A 25,236-nucleotide genomic window follows, 5' to 3' on the forward strand; every position below is an offset into this window, starting at 1 on the left:
CTTGACAGTGCACGCTACATAAAGCAAATTGTCAGAGTTCGACAGAACTTACTCACAGAGGACGAGTACCCCAGCATCATGAAATGGCCTACCTTTTTGACTGCATTATTTGGCTCCACTTATTTATTTGAGTCAGCCCTTTCCCACATGAAGACCATCAAGTCCAAGTACCGTTCCACCATGACTGATGAGCATCTGGAAATCTGCTTGAGGCTGGCTATCAGCAACTACAGTCCGGACTATGCATCCCTGGCTGATTCCATTCAGTGCAAGTCGTCAGAGTAAGGTAATTACAACACTTTTTGTTGTTGTATTTTGCTATACAGGTTGATGCAGTCATGCAAGGTACATCAACATATACGGTACATATAAAAATTATTCTCAATATATTTATAAATAATGTGTTTTGCATTTCAAGTAAATGGTAAATGGACTGTCACTCGTACAGCGCTTTTCCACCTTTGGTACTCAAAGCGGTGAGGTGGTAGATCATTTTGACTTTTGTCATGTCATAAGTGGCTCTCAGGCTGATAAAGTGTGGGCACCCCTGCTGTAGAGTTTGCCCCAAAACACATGAAAGACTCACAGACCTCTGGTCTGGTGAGACCAAGATTGAATTTTTTTGGTCTTAATTCTAAGCGGCATGTGTGGAGAAAACCAGGCACTGCTCATTATCTGCCCAATACAATCCCTACAGTGAAACATGGTGGTGGGATGATTTGTATAGGAGCGGACGGCTCCTCTAGCTACATGCTTTCCCCCGAACTCGTCATTTTTCTTCTACATTTGTTTTGATCTACTTCTTCTTCGAACAACAAATGCGGCTGTCGCTTGGTCTCAGGCGTTTACTTTTTTCCATCAGACATATACGTCGTATGACTGCGTGCACCGAACTGTAAAGCCCGTGCCGAGACAGTACGGGACGAATAAAAGAAACGTTACACCCCGAATATATAAATATATATATATATATATATATATATATATATATATATATATATATATATATATATATATATATATATATATATATATATATATAAATATATATATATATATATATATATATATCAGGGCTGTCAGTTCAGTTTAGCGCGCTATTCTCGGCGTTAATCCAATCCCCTTTTCCCCTTTTGACGCCGTAAATTCTTTTATCGCATGATTAAGGTTTCCATAGCAACTAGCGGCTGCATTGATCAAGGCTGCTGGTCACCACAATCTATACATGTATATTTAAAAAAAAAGCTTTAGAGTAGAGGAGGCATTACATCTGCTTCAAAATATTGACGATGAGGATGAATTGCTCAGCTGACACATGCACGGCTGAGTCTGCCTGCCCCGCGGTGATAGTCGTGACGTACGTTGTTGGAAGTGTAACGCTCAAAAGTTGTTCTTCCTTATCTTCGGAGGCCGTGGTATGGCGGGTTACAATATAGGTTTGACTTTATGTATTTCTTCTGGCGTCTTCCTTGATAAAGAGAACCGACACGGCAGGAAAGTGTTTTGTTAAGTTTAAAGGAATAAAGACTTAAGCACAATATATATAAATAAATGTATACTCACAAAACAATATTGCAGAATTTTAGAAAAATAATAAATACAAAATAATATGTATGTATTTTATAACAGCACGACAACACGCAGCGCGAGAGCCGCATTGGACAATCCCAGCGGTACACCAACTGTTTCTCATTCATTTATCTGACACCATTTACTTTAAAATATACACACAACAGAATTTTAATTCACACAATACGTTTATTAGACACTCGAGACACTCTTTTTAGTCGTTCTAAAACCAAGCATAGCTTGAGCAATAAGTCACCCGATTGTGTGTGTGTGTGTGTGTGTGTGTGTTTGAAAGGGCTGGGGGGCTGTTTGCGTGAGTTGAATCCAATGCTTGTTTTAGAATAAGAGGATTGATTTTCTTATGCAAATACTTTATTAAAGCGAAGTCAACCCAAACATATTTTTTTCCAGAATATGTTCTATGCAGGCCCCCTAGTTAAAACAAGGCATTCTGATTAATATTTTGTTTGTGGAATATGAGTTAAGTTGTAAAATCCATCCATTTTTGACCATCTCAGGGTCGGCCATTTTATCACTTCTGTCCACTGAAAATGACATCACAGATGCCCTGAGGGCTCAAATAACGACCAATCATGGCTCAGTTTCAGAAAACAGGTGAGCTGTAATCGTTACCTGAGCCCTGAGCAACTGTGATATCATTTTCAGTTGAAAGACGTGACAAAATGGCCGCCCCCAGTGATGACAAAAAACAGGTGGATTAACTCTTATTCCACAAATACGTGTGTGACTTTTAATTACATTACTTTGAATAATTTATGCTGTGACCCTAGTGAGGATCAGCAATACATATAATGGATGGATGGATATGAATCTGTGTGAAGACACTGATCACATAAATTATTTACAGGGGATGTAAATATCAATATGCAACAACTTATATAGATAACTCTCTGCATTTTCAATTTCAAATGTTAAATTTGACAGCATTCCTAGGACATCACAATGTCCCATCACTGGTGAGCTATTTTTAGAACACATGTGGTTCTTGGAGGACACTTGTTGCGCACAGGTGCCAATTTGGTGACCCCTGTTCTAAATCATAGCTGGATCATTATATTGGCTCAGTGCAGTTAAAAAAAATACTATGAGTGTGTCCAATAAATTGAAAACCCATTCCATAGCAATATTAGGGTTCATTGTGAATGAATTACAGTAACACTACAATTGCTCACAATGATATCACATGGATGATGTTGCAGACCACAGTGCAACAAAAATAAAAATTCAAATCAGCTGGAAAATATTTGGACTGTTTGAACAGTATTGCTTTAATTTAATTATTTATCAGTCTATAGGCTTTTGTCGAGGAACAAAATTGTTTTGGTCATCCAAGAGATTCTTTTTCCAGGTCAAAAGTCCGGAGCAATTTAGACAATCAGTCTATAGGCTTTTGTTGAGGAACAAAATTGGTTTTGTCATCCAAGAGAGTCTTTTCCCAGGTCAAACGACTGGAGCAATTTAGACAATTGTAGTGGAAATGTCTGCAATGTAATCAAGCATTTCTACTGCTGACCTTTTAGCGCTATATTGTAAGTATTCGGTTCAGTGGTGCCGAGAATGTTTTTCAAGCAAATCAGTCAACAAATGTTCAGAGTCATTCGACTTGATTTTGCCTGAGGGTTGTCATTCCTCTCTGTGGCTGTCTGGCTTTTGGAGACTCCCGTGTCTGTGACGTTCAGGAGAGACATTTGACTTGCTGTTGTATTTGGTTCAACAAACACATGATGTGTTTTGCATCTCTTGAATACTGATGAGTATGGATTGAATGACTGAGTGTTTTCTGTTCTAATTGTTTTGTCTCTGTTCTGCTTCAAATGCAGATTCAATTGCAACATCCATTTTGTTCTCAAATTAACCACAACAGAGTCAAACATCCTTGAAACACGTTTGATGTGTCTACATAGACATTTGCTGAAATAATTTTAAGATAGTGGAGCGACATCGTTTAGCTTTTGATATACATGGCTTTTTATACTAGTCCCTCTGGAACATGGACTCAAATTATACTCAATAGATGGAGTTTGCCTCTTTTTAATTGATCACATTTTGCCAATAATTATACTTAAAGGAAAGGGAAAAAAAACGTGATGCGTTGTATGGTATTTTAGTGACTTACACCAACTGGGGATGGACATTTGCAAATTTCCTTGACTGACTATCGTGTTCTTGGGGTTGGGATCATCTTTCTCTGAATGCTTTGAGCTTCTGTCAATTCCAGTGTTGTGTTAAGCAGAATAATGCTACCAAAAAGGTATTGTGAAGCAGCCGAGGTCTACGTGGCTAAACTTCCCTTAGTTGTAATCACATTGTTCTTCTTCAGAGTGCAAACTAGTTACAGAAACACACATACCAATTTTGAACATACCAAGCAATTTTTAAATTGTGAATGACCCACTCATGACAACAACACGATTACCGCACATGTGTTTACTGCTCTTATAGTTGTGTGGTGGACTCGACACTCTCTACACACACCACGCAAACAAGAATATCTCCATTGACAAATGTGAGTCTGCTCCCCCCCAACCAAGTGTCTACAGTTGTACTGAGAGTGACCTGTGTGATGCAGGTTGTTGCCAAAGGGCACCTAAACTGCCAGAAAATAAGATGAAGAAATAGGAATAGCAATGGATGAAGAAATAAAAGAATCTATGCTAACTGTTAGTTTACGTGATTACAACATTGTGGTTGCAATCTCCTCATGTCGTTTTTTATTATGGTGGAAAATACTTGGGGGACATTTAGTTGTTGCTCCTTCATTTCAAGCAATCTTCAGGTCGCATCCAAATTGGCCATTTTTCTGTTTTACGTCACAATCACGAAATCGGTGGATCACCCAACCTTGGAGTTGATCAAAGACGTGAGTATTCTGTATCGGAAATACTAAAAAAATAATTTAACATTTACGATTGTCGACTCGAAACATGTTCTGAGCAGGTAGGAGAGGAAATAGTAGAATAATATGAGACATCCAATATATATATATATATATATATATATATATATATATATATATATATATATATATATATTTATTTATTTTTTTCAGATTTTGAGCAGAAGGTACAAATCAGGTTCAAATTAGGCCTATTAACCTAATCTCTGTTATTTGCTGAAAACCTCATTTTCGCTGGGTGGTTTTCTCACTGAAACTGCTCAAGATGCAACAAATGGGGCCAAAGTCATATATGGTAATAGCCCTATGACACATCTTGACTGAGAGAATTCTAAATTACGTTAATTACTCATGGATTTGCACTTTTCGCTTCAGGGCTCTGTCACTACTCCAAGTGAATAGCGCGGGATTACTGTACCTCATTTCATCTGAACGCTGAAAGGGAAAGAAAAGGTCAGGTATTGGCCACACCATACCAGCTTCTGTTTTGCAAACAGCAAATAGTAATGCCTCCCTCCGGCTCTGGACATTGGTCTGAATGATCAGGGTCACTCATGAGGCCGACTGCAAGAATAGATGCTGAATGTCACCCGACTTAATTGCAAACAAAAGTGGTTGATTTCTGACTCATAAGGTATTTTTATGCATCATACATCTTTTCATTTTAATCTCAAAAGCAGTTAAAGTACCTGTAGTAACTGTGTTTTAGGCAGCATGGCATATAATCATGGTTTATATTTGCATCTATAAGGACTGCATGAAGTATGTCTTACACACTTGGACAAAATGGTGGTACCCTACCATTGAAAAAAAAAAAAAAAGAAAAAAAGAATAGAAGAACCTACAAAGGTCCCAGAAATAACAGGAAACTGTATAATAATAATGATGATAATACATTGCACTGAATTATATAAACTACATGAAACATACAATCAAAAATTGGATTTTGTTTTTGTGGGACAACAGAATTATCTAAAAAGCTAAATAAATAAGTAATGCACCTGGCCTGTATGGAAATATGGTACCCTTAATTTAATATGTTGTTAATTTGTTGCTGAACCTTTTGAGGCAATCACAACAAACAACACCTCAATGAGACTTCAGCGGGTGTTTTGTTGTGACTTACTCTTGAAGCACATTGAGTTGCCTTGTGGAGGAAATGTGCAATATAAATAAAATTGCCTTGCCTTGCCTTACCCCAATCATCTTAGCTTTCAAGGTTGCCTGCGCCAGGCTGCACGTTCCAGCTGCGTCTACAAATCAGTTACAATATGATTTTGATCAAGGCTCGTAGAAGGCTTCTTCAGAATAGTCAACTTCAATGTCTTCCAAATTATAAGGCTATAAGGATCAAGCTAAGGCACTCATTTTACATCAGAAAAATGTCACTGTACACCACCATACACATATGTCTTTAAAAGTCTTAATGTGAATATGAATAATGATGTTCTTGTCTCAATTTACCCTTCAAAGGCCCTTCAAAGCCTTCCCTGCTGGCCTAAACATTATCAAAAGCACTGACCTGCATTTAAAAATGTGTGTAAATTTGTAAAATATTATAGAAATGTATTTCCAACAGTCTTCATTTAATAGCATGTGACTTGGCTATTATGCAGCTTACAATCGTTTGTAGGTTAACATTATCATTTATTCATTTCATTTATGTATTCATTCATTTTTTGTCCAATCAGAATTCAGCTTTTCCATGTTGCTTTATCAGTATAAACTTCCCTTCGCCTTCAGACGTAGGATTGCTGACTCCATACAATTTAAAAACCACGATAGATTTTCATCCATTCATCCATTAACTGAATTGTTTTATCCTCACGAGGGTCGCGGGTGTGCTGGAATTTATCCCAGCTGACTTCAGGCAGTAACACGATAGATTAAAAAAACAATAAATAAATTAAGAATCGGAAACAGGTTTCAAATTCAATACTAAGGGCCTTCTAGAAGGAGTTAGGGGACCTTCGGCACTTTTCTCTCCTCTGATTGATTCAGAGCTACTCGAGTGGGATTCATTGCAATAAGACGGGAGCGGACGACTATACATGATTATGGATTATGATGGGTACTGAAGATGATACTTTTTGTGATATGGAGTATGGACCGCATTGGGTCAGTACTACCGAGCATGGTGCCATGTTTTGATTCCAAAGTGTGTCTTTCTAGGCTAACGACTAACAACGTCACCCATTCATGCAGGATTTCACACACGCTAAAAATATTTTTTACATTTGGAAGCGAGCGATATTTGCGCCCCGCTAAGCCCAAAAAATCCATCTTATCAAGTATATTGTAGCAATGGTTAAGCCTCACACTTCCTAGCATGCTTTGGTTGAGCGTGGTGGGTGGACTTCTTGTTGCTAGGGACAGGGGTTGCCTGGGGTGTCCGGATTCCCGCAGTCGGTACGCGGCTTAAAGAGAGGATGGCATGAAGCCTCCCGCGTCACTTGCCTCTGCCGAGCGGCAACACCGAGAGGTCTGTCTTCTCCCACCAAATCGAGTGATGTCGGAAGGTGCGTGGCTTAACTATCGTTATTGTTTTTTTAGAACAATACTTAGCAATGAACATATTTCTAATTTCATATTGGTGTGGGAGAGTCCACTGGTAGTGTAGTGGTACACACGCCTGAGTTGTGTGCGGGCAGCGTGGGATCGATTCCCGCTCAGTGACAGTGTCTATGTGTGCCCTGCGACTGGCTGGCGACCAGTTCGGGGTGTAGTCTGCCTTCGCCCATTGACGGCTGGGATAGGCTCCAGCAATTCCCCGCGACCCTGTATAGCATAAGCGGTTTGGAAGATGACATGACATATTGGTGTGGGTTCGAACTCATGGTGCGGCAACACAACACAACACAGATAACATTACTAGAATGATTTATCTTCGTTGATAATTATTGTTTAACTTCATTCCTTATGTTGTTAATTGCAAAGGACTTTGCTTCGCACAAGGTGATTTTTTAATATTAGCTTGTGTTCTTTATACTTTATTAATTGTAAAATGTTATACCTAGAGTTTGCATGTTCTCCCCGTGCCTGCGTGGGTTTTCTCCGGGCACTCCGGTTTCCTCCCACATTCCAAAAACATGCATGGTAAGTTGATTGGATACTATAAATTGCCCCTAGGTGTGATTGTGGGTGTGGATGTTTGTCTCTGTGTGCCCTGCGATTGGCTGGCAACCAGTTCAGGGTGTCCCCCGCCTACTGCCCAAAGACAGCTGGGATAGGCCCCAGCACGCCCCGCGACCCTTGTGAGGAGAAGCGGTACAGATAATGGATGGATGGATGTTATACCTATATTTTTATTCCATCCTCTGGCTCGTTTGTTTTAAATTCATGATGTTTTGTTGTTAGTCAAATTTGATATATTGAAAAATAATTGTTATATTGAAAAAAAAAGTTCAGATTTTGTTGTTAAAGGTGAAGTCAACCCCCAAATTTTCTTTACAATAATATATTCTATGCAGCCCCACTAGTCTAAACGTGGCATTCTGATTGATATTGCGTTTGTGGAATATGAGTTAAGTAGTAAAATCCACCCGTTTTTGTCCATCTCAGGGGGCGACCATTTTGTAACTTGCAGTCAACAGAAAATGACATCGCAGTTGCTCAGGGCTCAGGTAACAACCAATCATGGCTCAGAAATCAGGCAGGGTGACTACTAATGGATTTTGGTTATATGGATTTTTATTATGTAGATTTTTTGCTGTAATTGGGTGCATTTACATTTTATTATCAACATTTTCAACAATGTACATTGTCCCTCGATAACAAATAAAGGAAGGAGACATAACTATCCCAAATTATTATTAATTTTATCTCTGTTTACAATTTTTCTTTCAGTTATAGATTTTATTAGTAAATTGTATCATTTTTACCTTTTTTACTTCACCATTCCTATTAAAAAAAAAATCCCACATCTCTCTAATTGTACTTAGAAAAGAGCTTCAAACAAAAGAACCCCCCACAAAATAGAACCACCCCACTAAAAGGCATGCCCCATAGTAGTTTATAATGCATATCATATCACATATCACATTTCTAAGGTACAAACAATGTAATAATTAGTAATTATTCAACATGCATTATGCCCTTTCTAAATCTGGAGCAACCAAGGCCACAATCAACATATACTTTTCGTCAGTAAAACACTTCTTCGCACATCTGTCAACTTGTATGTTTTCCCCGTATTTTATATGTTTTTTGATCATTTCAAATTGTGTACGCTGTATATCAATTTTTGTACAGGGAAAAAAAAAAAAGTTTTTTGTTAGACCGATCTCATCTTGCCCATTTCGACCGTTAGCGATTTCGACTGCAAACTTTGTCTGACTTTCACGAGCAAAGTTCCGCCACAATCCCCCCTGACCCCCAGTTGAGCGATAAACACTGTGTACAATTCTATATAGAAACATCCGTTCCTTTTCCCCCATCTCTCCCGCTGAGCGATACTGTGTAAGATTATATATAGATACTGTGTAAGATTATATACAGAATTCCCCATACTTCCACTTTAACTCATTCAGTACCAGACCTTGTTAGACCCTCTGTGAAATGACATATAAATATGTCATTGGGATACAATGAGTTAATGTCGTGTAGAAATTAGTCTCTTTGAATAAGTATTGTGCTCTGTAATCATAGGAGCAACAGTTTCTCTCTGAGGCATTTAAGGATTTCATCAAACGATCACTCTCAAGTCCAAGCAGCATGGCCCGGGTAAAAAAAACAAACAAACCAAAAACAAGTAAGGTGGGGTGGGCGATGCTGAAATAGTCATCATCTTCACTTTCATCATACTACTTTCAAGTCTACAGCTAATCTAAAAAGAGAGTTGTGCCACATGTAAGATCCAAAGAAAGGAAAAGGTCTTGATAGCAAACACACAACGGTGATATACAATGAGGCCAGGTAAAAGATGATCTACTAAGAGGTTAAAAAAATTAGGCAAGGCAAGGCAGTTTTATTTATATAGCACATTTCATACACAAGGCAACTCGATGTGCTTCAAAGTTGTATACACATAATCTACATATGCATATAATCGACATCAAATATAGATGCAAGAATAAAGTCATAGAGGTGGAAAGAGCTCTGTCACTCCGCTGTATAAAACTAAATAATCCTCAAAAGCCTAACTAATAAAAATGACCATACATTTGCTGTGCTGCATCAACAGTGTGGTCTTACATCAGGTATTATTATAGCTACTCTGTCCTAGCAAGAAGCAGTATTAGAAGACTCCTGGCTTTTATTTTGGGTGAATTGTCAGTCTTGGGCTGTAATTGTCATACTCTTCTATTTTAAGGCAAGTTTGGGATTTACTCGTAAAAATAGATTCACGTCGAGGTTCTCTGGATCTGGTTTCTGAACTTGCCAAGGCAAATATTTTACATTAGACAAAAACCTCAGGACACACACCAAAATGACAAGAATACAGTATGTCACAAAAAAACAGTATATAGTATATTGAAACAATGATAATCCTGTCACAATTTACTCACGTGTACTTACTCAGTAGTAAATGTGGGCTTGGTAATTGAACATAAATATATCATTCGGTTGTATGAATAGCGACAGGTGGATACACAGGTTGATTGTGTATCAACCATCTGCCATCTAGTTGGAAGAGCATTTCATTGGGCTGCCTGTCACATGTTGTCACTGGCACAGATACATAAACAAATATGCATTATTTGTACTAAATACACATTTTCTGACCAATTAAGTGAAATTGTTTTATTTCATGTGGTACACCTGATGATATCTCAGGGCATGAATGTGCTTTGGCACAGTGGTTGAGAATCACTGCTCTTGAGGGACCAGGCCAGCTAACAGGTTCATTCTCGCTACTACATTATTAAAGCCTTTGGATACCGGAATGCCCACATGTTTTTATTTTATTTTATTGCACTTGTCATATTTTATTTCAGATTCAGCTATTTGGGGGGAATTAATTATTTACAATGCTGGTCCCTAAACACTTTTGAAGGGTTACTTTCTGTTGGCTGCCTGATATTATTGGTAAATCCCCTCCAGCCCCATCTTTTCTATTACCAGATGTTTTAGTCCTGTGCAGGAGGTTGTTCTACTTCATTCTGTTCCATTCTTGCAAAAATACAGTCAATCTTTTGTTTTTTTTAACTTATTACTCTTGGAACCTACTGACTATATTTTACTTTTTTTGGGGGGGGGTTGTTCAGATCTTCTGACTCTGGCTCCACTTACGAGAAAATGAATGACAAAGTTGGATCCAAGACTGTCCTGAGTTACCTTTATGTCTGTCCAACCAACAAGAGAAAGGTAAGTTGTTGCATGTTTTATAACCCTTATTCATTTTAAGTATTTATGTAAAGACTAAAATGAATGTTTGAAAGGTCAACATTCATTAACTTCACAAGCTGTCTGAAAGCTCATTCAGCTAACAATTAAACTTTAGTGGCATGATATTCTGAAAGTTCGGGTATCAAATATTTAATTCGTACCATCTGTCTCAAAAATATAGATGAAATGAAATCTGCATGTTACTGTTCCTTAAATGGGTAGTGTTTGCCAGCCACTTTTGTAATACAGGTACTCCTCGAGTTATGAATGTCCTACTGACTGAATATTTGTGCAGTGGCGGTGCTAGACTTTTAACCTTGGGGTGGCCAAGGCGATTTCAGTTGTGGGATTGCCAGGTAATTACCTGGAGTGGCACCTGGGGGCTCCAAACAGATTCCAGGCCTGGCACTGGCCCCCCAATGTCCCCCTCTGTCTCTACCAGTGCATTCATAGGTACTAAAAAACGCTGACTGATGTCCATATAGGGATGGGTGCTTTTCACATTCAAACCAGTTCTATTCCAATTCTCGGTTCCTGGGAATCGATACCGGTACTCAAGGATACCAATTTTCTGTACTTTTTTTGTGTTATTTGTGGTAATAAATGACAATTTATTTTAAAATAAAACAAATTTTAAAAAATCTATTTTACAATTATTTTTCAATACATACAATTTGATTAATAAAATATCAGAAGTTTAAAACAAATGAACCAGAGGCTAGAGTAGAAATAAAAGGTATACAAATAATACAAACAGTAAAACATAATATTACAAAATACAAAGTGTGAAGCAATGTTCTTTGCAATGAACAACACAAGGAATGAAGTGAAATTATAAATATGATCATTTGTAAGTATTGTTCTATAACACAATGTACGAGTAGTTGCCGGCAGAGGTGGGCAACGCGACCGGGATCCCGTGACCTATTGGGGGGGTTAGGCAAACTAATATCAATCAATCAATCAATCAATCACATTTTATTTATATAGCACTTTTCATACATAAAAATGCAACTCAAAGTGCTTTAAAACATTCAAAGCAAAACATAGAATTATCTTCAATCAAAAGAAAAGATAAATTATTTAAAAGTTGTTGAAAGCCAAACTAAAAAGGTGTGTCTTGAGCTTCCTCTTAAAAATATCAACAGTCTCTGCAGACCTGACATCCTCTGGCAGGCTATTCCAAAGGTGAGGACCAAAATGGCTGAATGCAGCCTCGCCATGCATTTTGGTCCTCACCCTTGGAATAAATAAAAGGCCGGCGCCAGAGGACCTCAGGATCCGCGAGGGCTGGTATGATAAAAGCAAATCAGATAAATAAGATGGCCCAAGACCATTAACACATTTATAAACTAATAAAAGTACTTTAAAATCGATCCTGAAACACACAGGGAGCCAATGCAGCAATTTCAAAACTGGCGTAATGTGCTCCCGCCCTCTGGTTCTCGTCAGCACCCGAGCGGCTGAATTCTGCAGTAGTTGCAGTGGTGAAATGCTCTTTTTCGGGAGGCCAGAGAGCAGCAATAGTGCTCTACTGAGTCAGGAACCACAGAGTTGATGTGGGTTAACACCAGCTTTTCAGGTGGGGGAAGAAGTCCACCATCCACACTGTGAATAGTAGGGATAGGTCACTGCTGACCACAAAATGTTGTGAGTCAGTGGGGGATATACTTGGAAGGCCTCTTCAAATCCTCTGACAGGCCTTCTACTGAGGAAGCACAGTCTGGGGAATCTGTAGCTGGGCTCTCCTATCCTTCTTGAAGTTGCCAAGATAGTTAAAAAGCTCTCCTGTGCCCCCAAACCTGACTGAGATACGAACAGAGTTCCTAGAGTGTCCTGGTTGACACACAACTGTAAAATCGCATGGATATCAGGAAGAGTCCCTCTAGACTGGCAGACTGCAGTGGTGTTATCCTTTTTTAAGAAGTGGAACCGGAAGGTGTGTTCCAATGACAGGTGTCTCATACTCTTAAGCCAACCATGGAAAGGTCTATTCAGGGATGCTGGACCAGCAGAGTCCATCAGGTGTCAAATTCAGGAGAGGCAGTATGTTTTTTATTTTGGTTATGGAACAGTGGACCAGTTTTACACCCTTGGCAGGGTCCTAAGGGTGGATGGGAGTTCACCCAACCAGTCTACATTTGTTTTGTGTACTTGGAGAAGGCATTTAACCGTGTCCCCAGGATATCTTGTGAGCAGTACTCTGAGAGTATGGGATAGATGCACCAATACGGGCTGTTCAACCGGTGTCAGAGGTTGGTCCGCATTGTCGACACTAAATTGGATTTGATTCCATTGAGGGCTGGACTCTGCCAAGGCTAACTTTGTCACCGATTTTGTTGATATTTTTTTAGGGAAGAATTTCAATGAAAGCCTGCGCCAAGTGGAGGAGTACAAGTATTTTGGGGTCTGAATGATGGAAGAATGGAGCAGGAGTATATTAGGCAGATCAGTGCAATGTCTCCAGTGTTGAGACTATGTGTCGGTCTGTTCTGGAAATGAAGCTTAGCTGAATGATGAAGCTCTCGATTTACCATTCAACCCTCAACTATGGCCACAAGATGTGGGTCGTGACCGAAAGAACACGTTCCCAAATAGAAGCGGACAAAATCAGTTTCTTCTGCAAGGTGTTCGGGCTCTTCCTTATAGAGTTTGGAAATTTGGTCATCCAGAAGTTATTCATAGTAGATCCACTTCTCTAGTGGAGCCAGATAAGGTGGCTCATGCATCTTTTTAGGATGCCTCCTTGGTAAGGTGTTATAGTCAAGACACACTGGAGAAGGCCCGAGAAAAGACGACAAGATGGAGAGACTACAATATCTCTCTTGACTGGACTGGGAACATCTCAGGATACCCCAGGAAAAGCAGTGGCTCGGGATAGTCTGGGCTTCTCTGCTTAAGTTGTTGCCCACATGGTTAGAGCCGGAATAAGCAAAATAAAATACATGGATGATTGGGAGTGAATGTTTCTTTGCATCTTACAAACCCCAATCCCAACATAGTTGGGACATTATGTAACATGTTAATAACAACCAAAATACAATGATTTACAAATCATTTTCAACCTATATTCAATTGAATACAGAACACGATATTTGATGTTCAAACCGAAAACCTTTTTTTTTTTTTTTTTATGCCTGCAACACGTTCCCAAAAAAGCTGTGACAAGGCCATGTTTACCACTGTATTACATCACCTTTCTATTTAACAACACTCAATAAGCATTTGGAAACTGAGGATACTAACTATTAAAGCATTGTAGATTAATTTTTTTCCCCCTCGTACAATTACGATTGCTCAACAGCCCGGGGTCTACGTTGTCATATTTTGCGCTTCACAACGCTGCACACATTATCAATGGTAAGCGCGTCTGGACCATTGGCAGGCCAGTGCATAATATGACTTGGCTTTGTCTTTTTGAAATAAGCAGAGGTGTCCCTGAAAAAGACGTTGCTTGAATGGCAGCATATCTTGCTCCAAAACCTGAATGTACCTTTTAGCATTCACAGATGTGAAGTTACCCATGCCATGGGCCCTAACAGACCCCCATATCATCACAGATGCTGGCTCAAATTGGATTTTTCATTTTTTGGACTATGACATGGTTTTTAGCAGACATGCAATACATTTAGTCACCCACTTTAGTTGATTCAGGACTCGCTGGTCAAACTATGAATGAATAGCCATCCATCATCCATTTTCTTCCGCTTATCTGTCATTGGATCGCAGGGGTAACATCTTCAGGAGGAAAACCCAGACTTCCCTCTCCCCACCGAATTCGTCCAGCTCTTCCGGGGGAATCCCAAGGCATCCCCAAGCCAACCGAGAGGCATTGTCTCTCCAGCGTGTCATGGCTCGTCACCGAGCCCTCCTCCTGGATGGACATGCCCGGAACACCTCACCAAGAAGGCGTCCACGAGGCAGCTTAAACAAATACCACAGCCACCTCAACTGGCTCCTCTCAATGCAGCGGGGCAGTGGCCCAACTCTTGAGTCCTTCCCGAATGACCAAGCTTCTCCAGCCTATATTTAAGGGAGAGCCAGGACATCATGCAAAGAAAAATGATTTCGGCCGCTTATATCCATGATCTTGTTCTTTCGGGCATGACCCACAGCTTCTGACCGTGGATGAAGGTAGGAACGTAGCTCTACCGGTAAATAGCCACAATGGACCAATACATTGTCCATATCACTGCCGATGCCACACCTGTCGACCTACCACTCTATCCTCCCCTCACTTGTGAACAAGACCGCAAGATACTTGAAAGCCTCCACTTGGGGCAGGATCATACACCCAACCTGGGGAGGGCACTCCACCCTTTTCTGACTGAAGACTAGGGTCTCACATTTGGAGGTGCTGATTTTCATCCCAACCGCATCCCACTCGGCTGCGAACTGCTACAGTGAGATTTGTCGTGATGAAGCCAACAGTACCATACGCTATGCAAGGAGCAGACATGCGATATGGAAACCACCAAACCGGCGCCCGTGAAAGGCCTTGGCTGCGCCTGAAATCTGTGACAAAGAGCAGCCTTGGCTGAGTCTAACACTCACTGGAAACGATTCCGACTTACTGCTGCCGATGCGGACCACACTTTGACATAGGTCATACAGGGAACGAACAGCCTGTATTAGGGGGGTTCGTTACCCCACACTCCCGAAGCACGCCCCACAGAACTTCATAAGGCACATGGTCGAACGCCTTCTTCAATTCTACAAAACACATGTAGAGTGGTTGGCTAACACCCATGCACCCTGGTCTGCTAATCTAAGGCACTGTCCCCAAATGTCCACTCTATGCTGTAGAAGTGTGTCAACCAGGACAGCCCACTACATCCAGAGCCTATAGGAACTCTGGGTGGGTCCCATCAACCCCTAGGGTCTTGCCACCTTCTTAACCACCTCAGTGACTCAAACCCCAGAGATAGGAGAGCCCATCTCAGAGCTCCGAGGCTCTGATTCCTCAAAATAAGGTGTCTGTGGAATTTAGGAACTCTTCAAAGTATCCAACTTCCCAAGTCAAAGTCATCAATGCCCATTTCCACCATACACAGTGTTGATGGTGCGCTCCTGAGACACCGGATGGTGGACCAGACTTTCCTCGAAGCCATTCGGAAGTCTTTTTCCATGGCCTGGCTGAACTCCACCCATGCCCGAGTTTTTGTCTCGCTAACTGCCAAAGCTGTGTTCCACTTTGCCAGCTGGTAGGACTCCTTTAGCTTGATGGCATCCCTTACCACTGGTGTCTTCCAACATGAAACAGTTATGCCACCTCGCAGGAGAAAAATTATATGGACATTTAGCTCAATACAAATCAATGACTCAACGTTTTACACTCTTTTTAACTGTATAGTTATACTGTTGTGAAATGCGCTATACAAATAAAATTGTATTGTATTGTATATCTTTTTAACTTTAAACAATGCCAACAATGGAGACTGACAAAATGGCGTCCATAAATCAAGTAAATCAACAACTTTTCATGTGCTATAACAAAGGTGTAAGTTGTCTACTGATTACAAATCTAATGTCTAGTTGAACTATATGACATAATCTGAAAATGGAAAAAAAGGCAACTGGAAATGTAATTCAAGAAGTGAAAATACAATAGCTAAATGTGGGTGATTAAGACTTGATCCATGGTTAATGACCATATTGCGACAACAACTGTGCTAAACCTTCCATCAGACACACACTAAGCCCAATTGATCTGGTGTGATGTGATTCATCCAGAACGTCCATCTCTGATAGTGATGGGAATTTTGGCTCTTTTTCAATAGCCCTGTTTTTGTTTTGTTTTTTTGCTTTGCTTAGCTCCCTAAAAAGAGCACTTGAGGCTCCCAAGTGGCTCATCAATTTGTATGTTGCTTCACTTAATTGATTACTAAACTGTTGTGTTAATTGAATGACTAATTTAAAATATATATTATATTGATTATGCATCATGTGTTGCTTTACTAGTTCACATACACATAGTGCTACAAAAATATATAATGTAGTATACAAAAAAAAAAAATCAACAAACTGTACTATTTGTGTGCAATGTTGGAACTATTGTTGAAGCAGCTACAGTTGCAGAAGACATACTTGCACATTCATGAACAGTAGGTTCCCTGGTTCCTCTGTTCTCCTCTAACTGAAATAACGGGTGAACAGTATGCTTGATGCAGGTTTGTTTGTAGAGCCTCCCCGACACGAAATTCTAATTTTGCAAAGTCTGCACTCTGCCCTCCAACTATTAACTTTAAAATCTGTCCAAAATGTGTTACTTCATTTTTTTGGATGCTCTTTTTTTTTTTTTTTCACCTTAGCTGCGCATAGTAGCAATGCATGTAAATGCTAACAGCGAAGCAATTCTCTCTCACCCTCTCAACTCTCTGTCCTTCCAGTTTGTTTACTCACTGTAATCTATCCCTTTACCCTATTGTGGTCACACAGACACCACTACACGTCCAATCACATGCAAGAAAAGACGAGAAAAAAAAAAATCCCTCCCAATCAGGCGCAGGCTCCAGTCGTTCACTTAAAAGAGAAATATTGCGATCGATACACCACAAATCTATTGTACCTTTACTTTAAAATGCTTCAACACTTTTGCTACTGTTTGGCCACAACCCAACATTAGGCTGATGAAATAAGACAATTTGTAGAAATTTGGTATTTTTAGTATTAGCAGTTTTAACTTGTTTTGTTGGCTTGCTCACCATTATTGGTGATTATGTCATTAGGCAACAAGCAAACTGTCATGTGTGGATCAGTATTTGGACCCATTCGCAGATATGACACGGAAGTTGAAGAGTAAAAAGTCTTTATCAAGAAAAATACAAAGTAACAACAGAGATCAGGACAGGAAGAGAGTGCATCCTCACTCCAAGAAGGTTTGTACTGACAATGTGTCAGTGTGTTACTCAAAGATTTAAACTGTAAGACTTCAAGCCTATATGGCATCATAAAGGACAAAGCATAAAAGGACCATAGCAACTGCAGAGCAACTGATACATCACTTAAACAACCAGTTATAACAGTACCCCCCCCAAGGGCACCAGTCCAAAACAACAACAGAAACAAGGTCACTAAGAAAATAAAAGAAAACATACAAACAAACAAAAAGAAAAACAATTAGAAAACATGAAACTAAAGTCTAAATCGAAACCAAAATCAAGAACAGATCAGAGAAGGCCAGACAAGAGGTTCCCTGGCGGAACCAGTCCGGTGGGCGACTCGGAGGCCAGACAAGAGAGTCATGGCGGGGACAATCTAGTGGCTATCTCGAAGGCCAGACACGAGGTTCTTGGCGGGGCCAGTCCGGTGGGCGTCCAGGAGGCCAGACGAGAGGGACTTGACAGGAACAATCTGATGGGCGACCCGGACGCCAGACGAGAGGGTCTTGGCCCCGGGCCAGTCCTGTGGGCGGCCAGGGGGCCACACAGGGGATAAAGGCAGCCTCAGGCCTTGTGCTGCTGTAGCAGAATCCAAGAGCAGCCGCAGAGGTTGCGCCACCAGAGCCGAGTCAGAGGGCAGCCGAAGGTCATGTGCCGCCATAGCAGAATCCAAGGGCAGCCACAGAGGTTGCGCTGCTGGAGCCGTCGTAGCAGAATCCATGGGCAGCTGCCGAGGTTGCGCTGCCGGAGGAGTCATAGCAGAATCCAAGGGCAGCCACAGAGGTTGCGCTACCGGAGCCATCATAGCAGAATCCAAGGGCAGCCGCACAGGTTGCGCTGCCAAAGCAAGAGTCAGAGGGCAGCCGAAGGCCTTGCACCACCGGAGCAGAATAGAGGGCAGTCAAAGGCCTTGTGCCATCGTAGCAGAATCCAAGAGCAGCCACACAGGTTGCGCTGCCGGAGCCGTCGTAGCAGAATCCAAGGGCAGCCACACAGGTTGCACTGCCGAAGCCGAGTCAGAGGGCAGCCGAAGGCCTTACACCGCCGGAGCAGAATCAGAGGGCAGTCGAAGGCCTTGCGCCATCGTAGCAGAATCCAAGAGCAGCCGCAGAGGTTAGGGGTACACTAGGGGTACAGGTTCGGAATGACGCAACATGGAAAAGTCGACTTATGGGAGGAACCAGAACCTCTTCTCGGGTGTCTAAATAAATAAATAAAATATGCCTTGCTTTATTATACCACTACTACTGATAATGTCACAGTTTCGCTTTGGTTGTGTGGTTCTGACTCACTGTGTCATTTTACCTGCTTGTTTACACAACGACATTTTCACAAATAAAGACGTTAACTTTTGTCAATAGCTCTCTAACTAGAGGTTTTAGAAAGCTGCGTTATTGTTCCTGTTCAGATATAGAAAGTTCTCGTCACTAAAAACCGAGGACACATACACAAGTAGGTCTTAGCCAAAAATGTCTATGGGCAGCTGTTGCATGTATCACTCAAGGTAACAAGCTGCATTAGTTGTAGGCAGAGGTGGGCATTTTACTAAATTTTGCAGGTTTGTCATCCGTCAGTAGCCTGGGTACCCGTCCGTCATTTGTCAGTTCATCATTCCTCAAGCCGAACCGAATTGTAATCGTCAGTTGGTCAGTCCGTCAGGCAGTCTGTCAGTTAAGTCTTTCTTTCAGTTAGTCTGTCAGAAGTCCATCAGTCCGCTAGTCCATCACCGCAGCCCCTCCCCCCAAAAAACATTAAAACAGGCATCTGTCGACGGCCGCGGTTAGCGACGATTACTCTGACAGACAAAAATCCACTTCTGTCAGTGCTTAGTCTGTCATTTTTAAAAACTGTTCGATCATTAGTCAACAAAACGGGCGCCCGTCAGTCTGCCACTGACAGACAAATCTGTTAGTCTGACGGAATGCCCACCTCTGCTTGTAGGTACGTATCAGTAGTTTGAAAATTATGCATCTTCATTCATGATTGGGAGTCAGTGAAGGTGACACGACTGTGTAGTATATGAACCTTATGTATGGTCAGCATACGAGTGGAAGGTCAGTCCATTTTGGATGTTCCGGCCAAGGAGAACAGATTAATAGTGAAGAGGAGGGGCTATGTAGGGAGCCCTGTGGCACACATTGGTTGACTAGAGCTTGGTGTATCTGGAGTTGTTGATAGTGACAAACTCTTTTGTGATTGACCAACATAAGCAGTGCGAGAGGCCCAGCTCACATAAGTGGGTGAGTGAGTTGATTGGGGAAAACACAACTTTATTGGCCATAAGAAAAATCACTTCCTTTTAACTCTAGCAACTAGATAATAGAAGTGTGATTACATCTGTTTAGCTCAACAATTACATAGATATAATATACTGTAAATTGAATCTCAGCACAGCTCATATTTGAGACACAGATTTCTTTTCCGACTGTGTGTCCCTTTTTAGCAACCTAAAAATGTGTGACAGTGTTTTTCACCTGCTTCACGTGGTGTTAGCCTCAGTCAACATTTCCCGAATTTATAGTTGACAAACCCCCCTTTAAAATCCTCAAGGTGATTAAGGCCATTCTTCAAATCCATTTTCAAATTTGAAGTAAACCGGTTGACGTGCATGTTTTGGTCTTACAGTTTGCCAGGTACCTCGATGTTACTCTGACCCCACAGGATGGCTCAAATTTTCCGGAGCTTCCAAGGTCAATTTCATGAATCCTATCAACTACAAATCCCTCCTGATTGATACAGTATATTTGTTCCTCACTATGTGTATCAACAACTTATGAAGGGTTTGTTCATTATCGACTCATTTTTTTAAGCATGGCACCTACTGTAAAAATGATGAATAGCATAATAGTCATTGTTTTTGTCTTATATGCTCTATTTTACTGAACTGTAAATTTCGTAGAGTACATTTTACTCAAATCGGGGAACATTTTTTTCGGAACAGTATCTTTGGTCTAAACAGAGTAAAATGTACACTTGGAAGAGAGTTAATTATTCAGAGTAAATTTTACTCAAAGTAATGGATTAATTGTACAACAAATTATTGAAAACATCCTTTTCTTGATGAGAACATAAGTTACTCACCCACATATAACACTGATGAGAATAGGGTTTACTCTGAAGATGAACAAGTGCTCTTGTTAGAGTAAAATGTTACTCATATAGAATAAATACACATTTTTTACTCAGATGAGGTGAACATGTTACCCTGTGGAATGTTGCAAACGTGTTTTTTGAGCATTCTTCACCTTTCCCAGTCTTTTGTTGCCCCTGTCCCAGCTTTTTGGGGAATGAGTTGCACGGATCAAATTCAAAATGAGAGTATATTTGCAAAAAAATAAATAATAAAAACAATAAATATAATAATATTAATAATAATATAAAGTTGAACATTACATATCTCCTCTTTGTAGTGGATTCATTTGAATATAGGTAGAAAGGGATTTGCAAAATATTGTATTCTGTTTTTTTTGTTTTACTCAATGTACACGATTTAAATTGAGGTTTGTACTACAAAATTTCTGCTGTCTTTTACTTAATCTAATTTTATAGATGGATGGTGTTACTATGAAGTTTAAGAGCCCTATTTTGGTAGACTGACGCCCGTGTGCTTGGCGTGAAAAAGGGCATAACTTAATTTTCGTGCCAGCGCAAGTCTAGTCTCGCATGCGCCTGTCTGAGCGTGCTGGGACTACTGGCACACAAAGAAGCCTCACCCCCAATGCACCTGGTAATTTAGTGACAGAAAGCAGTCTGCGCGTGGTGTAAAAATGGGCACATCGCCATTTTCGTGCCGAGGCAACGGTCTAGGTCATGTTTGTGAATTTGGTAGACATGCTACACCTCACTGAACATTCTTACTAGGGCCCTCAGCGCATCTCGCAATTCTGTGACAAAAGTTAGACTACATTTTAGATTGGCTAAAAGTAGGCTTACTTTGCAACGCAGGTGGTCAAATGCCTTTTTGGTGTGTTTAATGGAATTGAAGTCTGTCACACACACTATCGGGTGCAAGGCGGTCTCCAAATGCACGTCACACACACGGCCGACTACAGCCGAAAGGGGAGATTTAGTTTACATGTCAATGTCATGGATCAGGGGTGCTCCTATCCAGACTGTTTTCCATCTCTTCCTGCCTGCACCACATCTGATTCAAATGATCGGCTCATCACCAAGCTTTGCAAAAGCCTGATAACGATTGTGGAGGGTTGGCCAGAAAACACTACGTTCCATTGCATAATGGTGCACAAAGGCACAAACGCCACATTACAAAGTTGATTAACATACCAAACGAAAGAAAACTCCTCTCATACGCATAGTTATACTGCACTTTACGCTAGACTTGCGGCCAGAACGAAAATAGGGCCCTCAGACTCATAGCAACAAGCTATTCCAGAGTCATGCTAGTTAAATGAACTTGGAAGTGCAGTGGCGCTGTTGACAAACATAAGCCTGATATGAGCCAAAGCCTGGCCTTTTCTGCTGACCCTGCTTCTGCTACAAACAGTTTTGTATTTGCCTTCCCTCCAAACTTTTTGTATTCTACCATTTTTCTCATACTTGCCCTTCAAATACGTATTGGTTCCCTTCAAAAACAATAAAAGAAAAGCAAACGAAAATCTTGTTTGACTATTGTTTTTTCCCCCCTTTCTATCAGATTATGGTGTTGACTGATCCTGAGTTTGAGAGCAGTGTGCTAATCAGCTCTGATGAAGGAGCCAGTTACCAGAAGTACCGCCTCACTTTCTACATCCTAAGCTTATTATTCCACCCCACTGAGGAGGACTGGGCCTTAGCTTACAGTCACGATCAGAAGGTAAGATTGAGCTAGATATGATTTAGACTCATGTCATGTCATCTTCCAAAGCGCTTATCCTATATAGGGTCGCGGGGAGTTGCTGGAGCCTATCCCAGCCGTCAATGGGCGAAGGCAGACTACACCCCAAACTGGTCGCCAGCCAGTCGCAGGACACACATAGACACTGTCACTGAGCGGGAATTGATCCCACGCTGCCCGCACACAACTCAGGCGTGTGTACCACTACACTATCAGCGGACATTATGATTTAGACTCTTCATTCCAAAATGACAAAAATAAGTTTCCCACCCCAATGCACTTGTCAAATATGGTAACACTGTTTTATCTTCTCTCCTACTTGTTTCTCTTCTGTATTTTCGGCGGTCTGGATGTCTTGTGCGGCCTCTGTTTTTTTACCAGATCGATAATGATATACAATTGCGATCGTTATTGCAAAATCCACTCTGATGTTTTGTATCCTCATATCCTTTCTTACTATACAGTACATGACATCAAAAGTGTGAATGATTGATTGCTAGCTCATTTCGATCCGACTGGGTCTGACTCCTGATGCACAGGGCATAAAATAGTTTTGCAATTTCAAAGAGCATACATATTACATTTTGTGGGATGAACATGTACTGAATGCATTAGTAGCTCTGTAAATTGTCCTCTATCGAATAATTCCATGGTCTATGGTCATTTATTCCACACATTTGTCACATAGAGCATAACAGTGTCATGATATTGAAACTCAGCTAAAGCTACTCTGCACAGAAAGAGGAACTGCTCACATCAATTAACTTATCAGACAGCGTTGGGTAAGCATGAGTGAGAGTATGAGTAATTTAGAGAGAGAGAGATGGAGAGAGAGTGTGCACGTACTCTTTGTATCTCAATGTCCATAGAGTGTGCGCTTTGTTGTAGATAAACATGAATTTACAGTCATAATGCCTCCAGTGAGACGCTGCTGACAATTGCTCCTCATTTATTTGATTTAGCAATTAGCTACATCCAAATCAAGCTTATTAATACACGGTTCAATGTTGTTAGCTCTATAAGCAAAATATCAGCTTGCATTGTGCGTTACACTGTTTATAAAATTTGAAGTGCATCTGGGTGCAATCAATTTGAGAAGATAAATAGCAGTCACATACATTGATCTCACTGATTAAATACACCTGAGTAATGAAGACCAGTTATAAATCCAGCAGAACAGTTCAATAAGTCTGTGTGGTAGCTGAGACATGCATTTGGCAAGTCAAACTTAAGAGGACAGTTGGGTCCAACCCATGCAGTCGGATGCATTTGGCATTTGCATCATCTTTTCAACACTGGCACCAAAAGAAAAGGCACCAGATGACTGGTTCGGATGAACTAGTTTGACACTGAATGTGTCATTTGCACACATCCTAAGGCTAGTTAAACATTTTTTTCATCTTATAAGTCAAGACTTTACATTGATGTTATTGGTCTCTTCATTCCCCTCATAGCCTGTCGCCTTCATTTTGACATTCAACCCAGCAGCAAGCAGCTTTTAAACGGTCATTTTCAGCTTGTAACTAGCTAATGGTTTTCAGGCCGTGTCACTCTGAATTTAATCAGCAGTATGTTGATGTTAGGCTTTGGAAAGTGTGGCTTTTAGTACTTGTATGCAGGAGTGAAATTATCTTCTGTACAACGTCAACATCCACAATGGGACAAATAGAAAGAAGCAAGCTGTTTTTTTGTAATTCTTGATTCGCTTAAAACAATTAGGTCAGTTCATTTCAGTTTAGAATATATTAAACTCATACTGACCTATCAAGACGCTTATCTTCTCTCAGTGAGCAGTTTTTTGGAGGCAATTACTGATTGATTTAGTCTTTAGTTGGCAGAAAATGAAGTCAATATTGTAGCCGCCAAGTGAAGGAATTATGTAAACAGTCTTTTGTGAATGAGTGAAAGAAAGAAAGAAAGAAAGAAAGAAAGAAAGAAAGTACACAAACTGAAATGCTGTCACACCGGGTGTATTCCAAAATTAATATGCACATAAGTTGAAAACTAAATAAATACTTTTTATTTGGGTTTTCATTTTTGGGGGAAAACTTGTGAATTTGTTGTTTCTGCTGTCTATTTAGCTTACTGACATAAATCGCACACATATATGATAATTAGTTCCGTAGCTGAGCCTGATATTAAGAAACATTTCTTTTGGAGAATCTTCCACATTTTTAGGAAAGTCGTAGTCTTTAAGCATAATGGGTTGAACAGAGGGCTCTTTGTGCTGATGAAAAGCGTGAAATAGTCTCATGCCTTGTGGAAAGCTTAAAAAAAATGGACATTTCAAGACAATCATTTTACTGTTAAATAATGTCTGTGTGACTCCAAAAAGCGAACTTGTCTTCTCCGATAAAGGATATTAAGGAATATTTTTGTCAGGTAAATGCATCATATTAAAGTTGCATCTATTAAAAAGCCACTGATGAGCAGCAGGTATTTGAAGCCGCTGGTGTCTCTGGAGTCCCAATAAATTCTCCATGCAGCATCCTCCAAAGGCTTGAAATCATGTATAATGCTGAATTTCAGCTACCCCAAGCCAATCTCACAAGGAGAAACGTTTTCAGTGGGCTCAGAAATGCTTTACGACTAATGTTCAAATGAACATTTTTTTTAATCACTGATGAATACTGAGATAATTTGGATGGTCCATTTGGATTAAATTCTAGGTGGTTGGTAAGTGGCCAAATTAACCCAAGCCAAATTTT

At 40.5% G+C, this 25,236-nt stretch overlaps 1 protein-coding gene across 1 annotated transcript in view; it reads left to right on the top strand.

Annotated features, from left to right (window-relative positions):
- sorcs3a (sortilin related VPS10 domain containing receptor 3a) overlaps positions 1 to 25,236 on the top strand; it is a 241,772-nt gene that overhangs the window by 124,890 nt on the left and 91,646 nt on the right. Inside the window, exons 3-4 of the mRNA XM_086033677.1 lie at positions 10,693 to 10,792; positions 22,349 to 22,507. Of these exons, the coding sequence (XP_085889803.1) occupies positions 10,693 to 10,792; positions 22,349 to 22,507 (259 nt within the window). The remainder of the gene's footprint in view (positions 1 to 10,692; positions 10,793 to 22,348; positions 22,508 to 25,236) is intronic.

The sequence above is a fragment of the Filicampus tigris genome, chromosome 6 (assembly GCF_054856515.1).
Source record: "Filicampus tigris isolate MCC_2025a chromosome 6, RoL_Ftig_1.0, whole genome shotgun sequence".
Classification (NCBI taxonomy): domain Eukaryota; kingdom Metazoa; phylum Chordata; class Actinopteri; order Syngnathiformes; family Syngnathidae; genus Filicampus; species Filicampus tigris.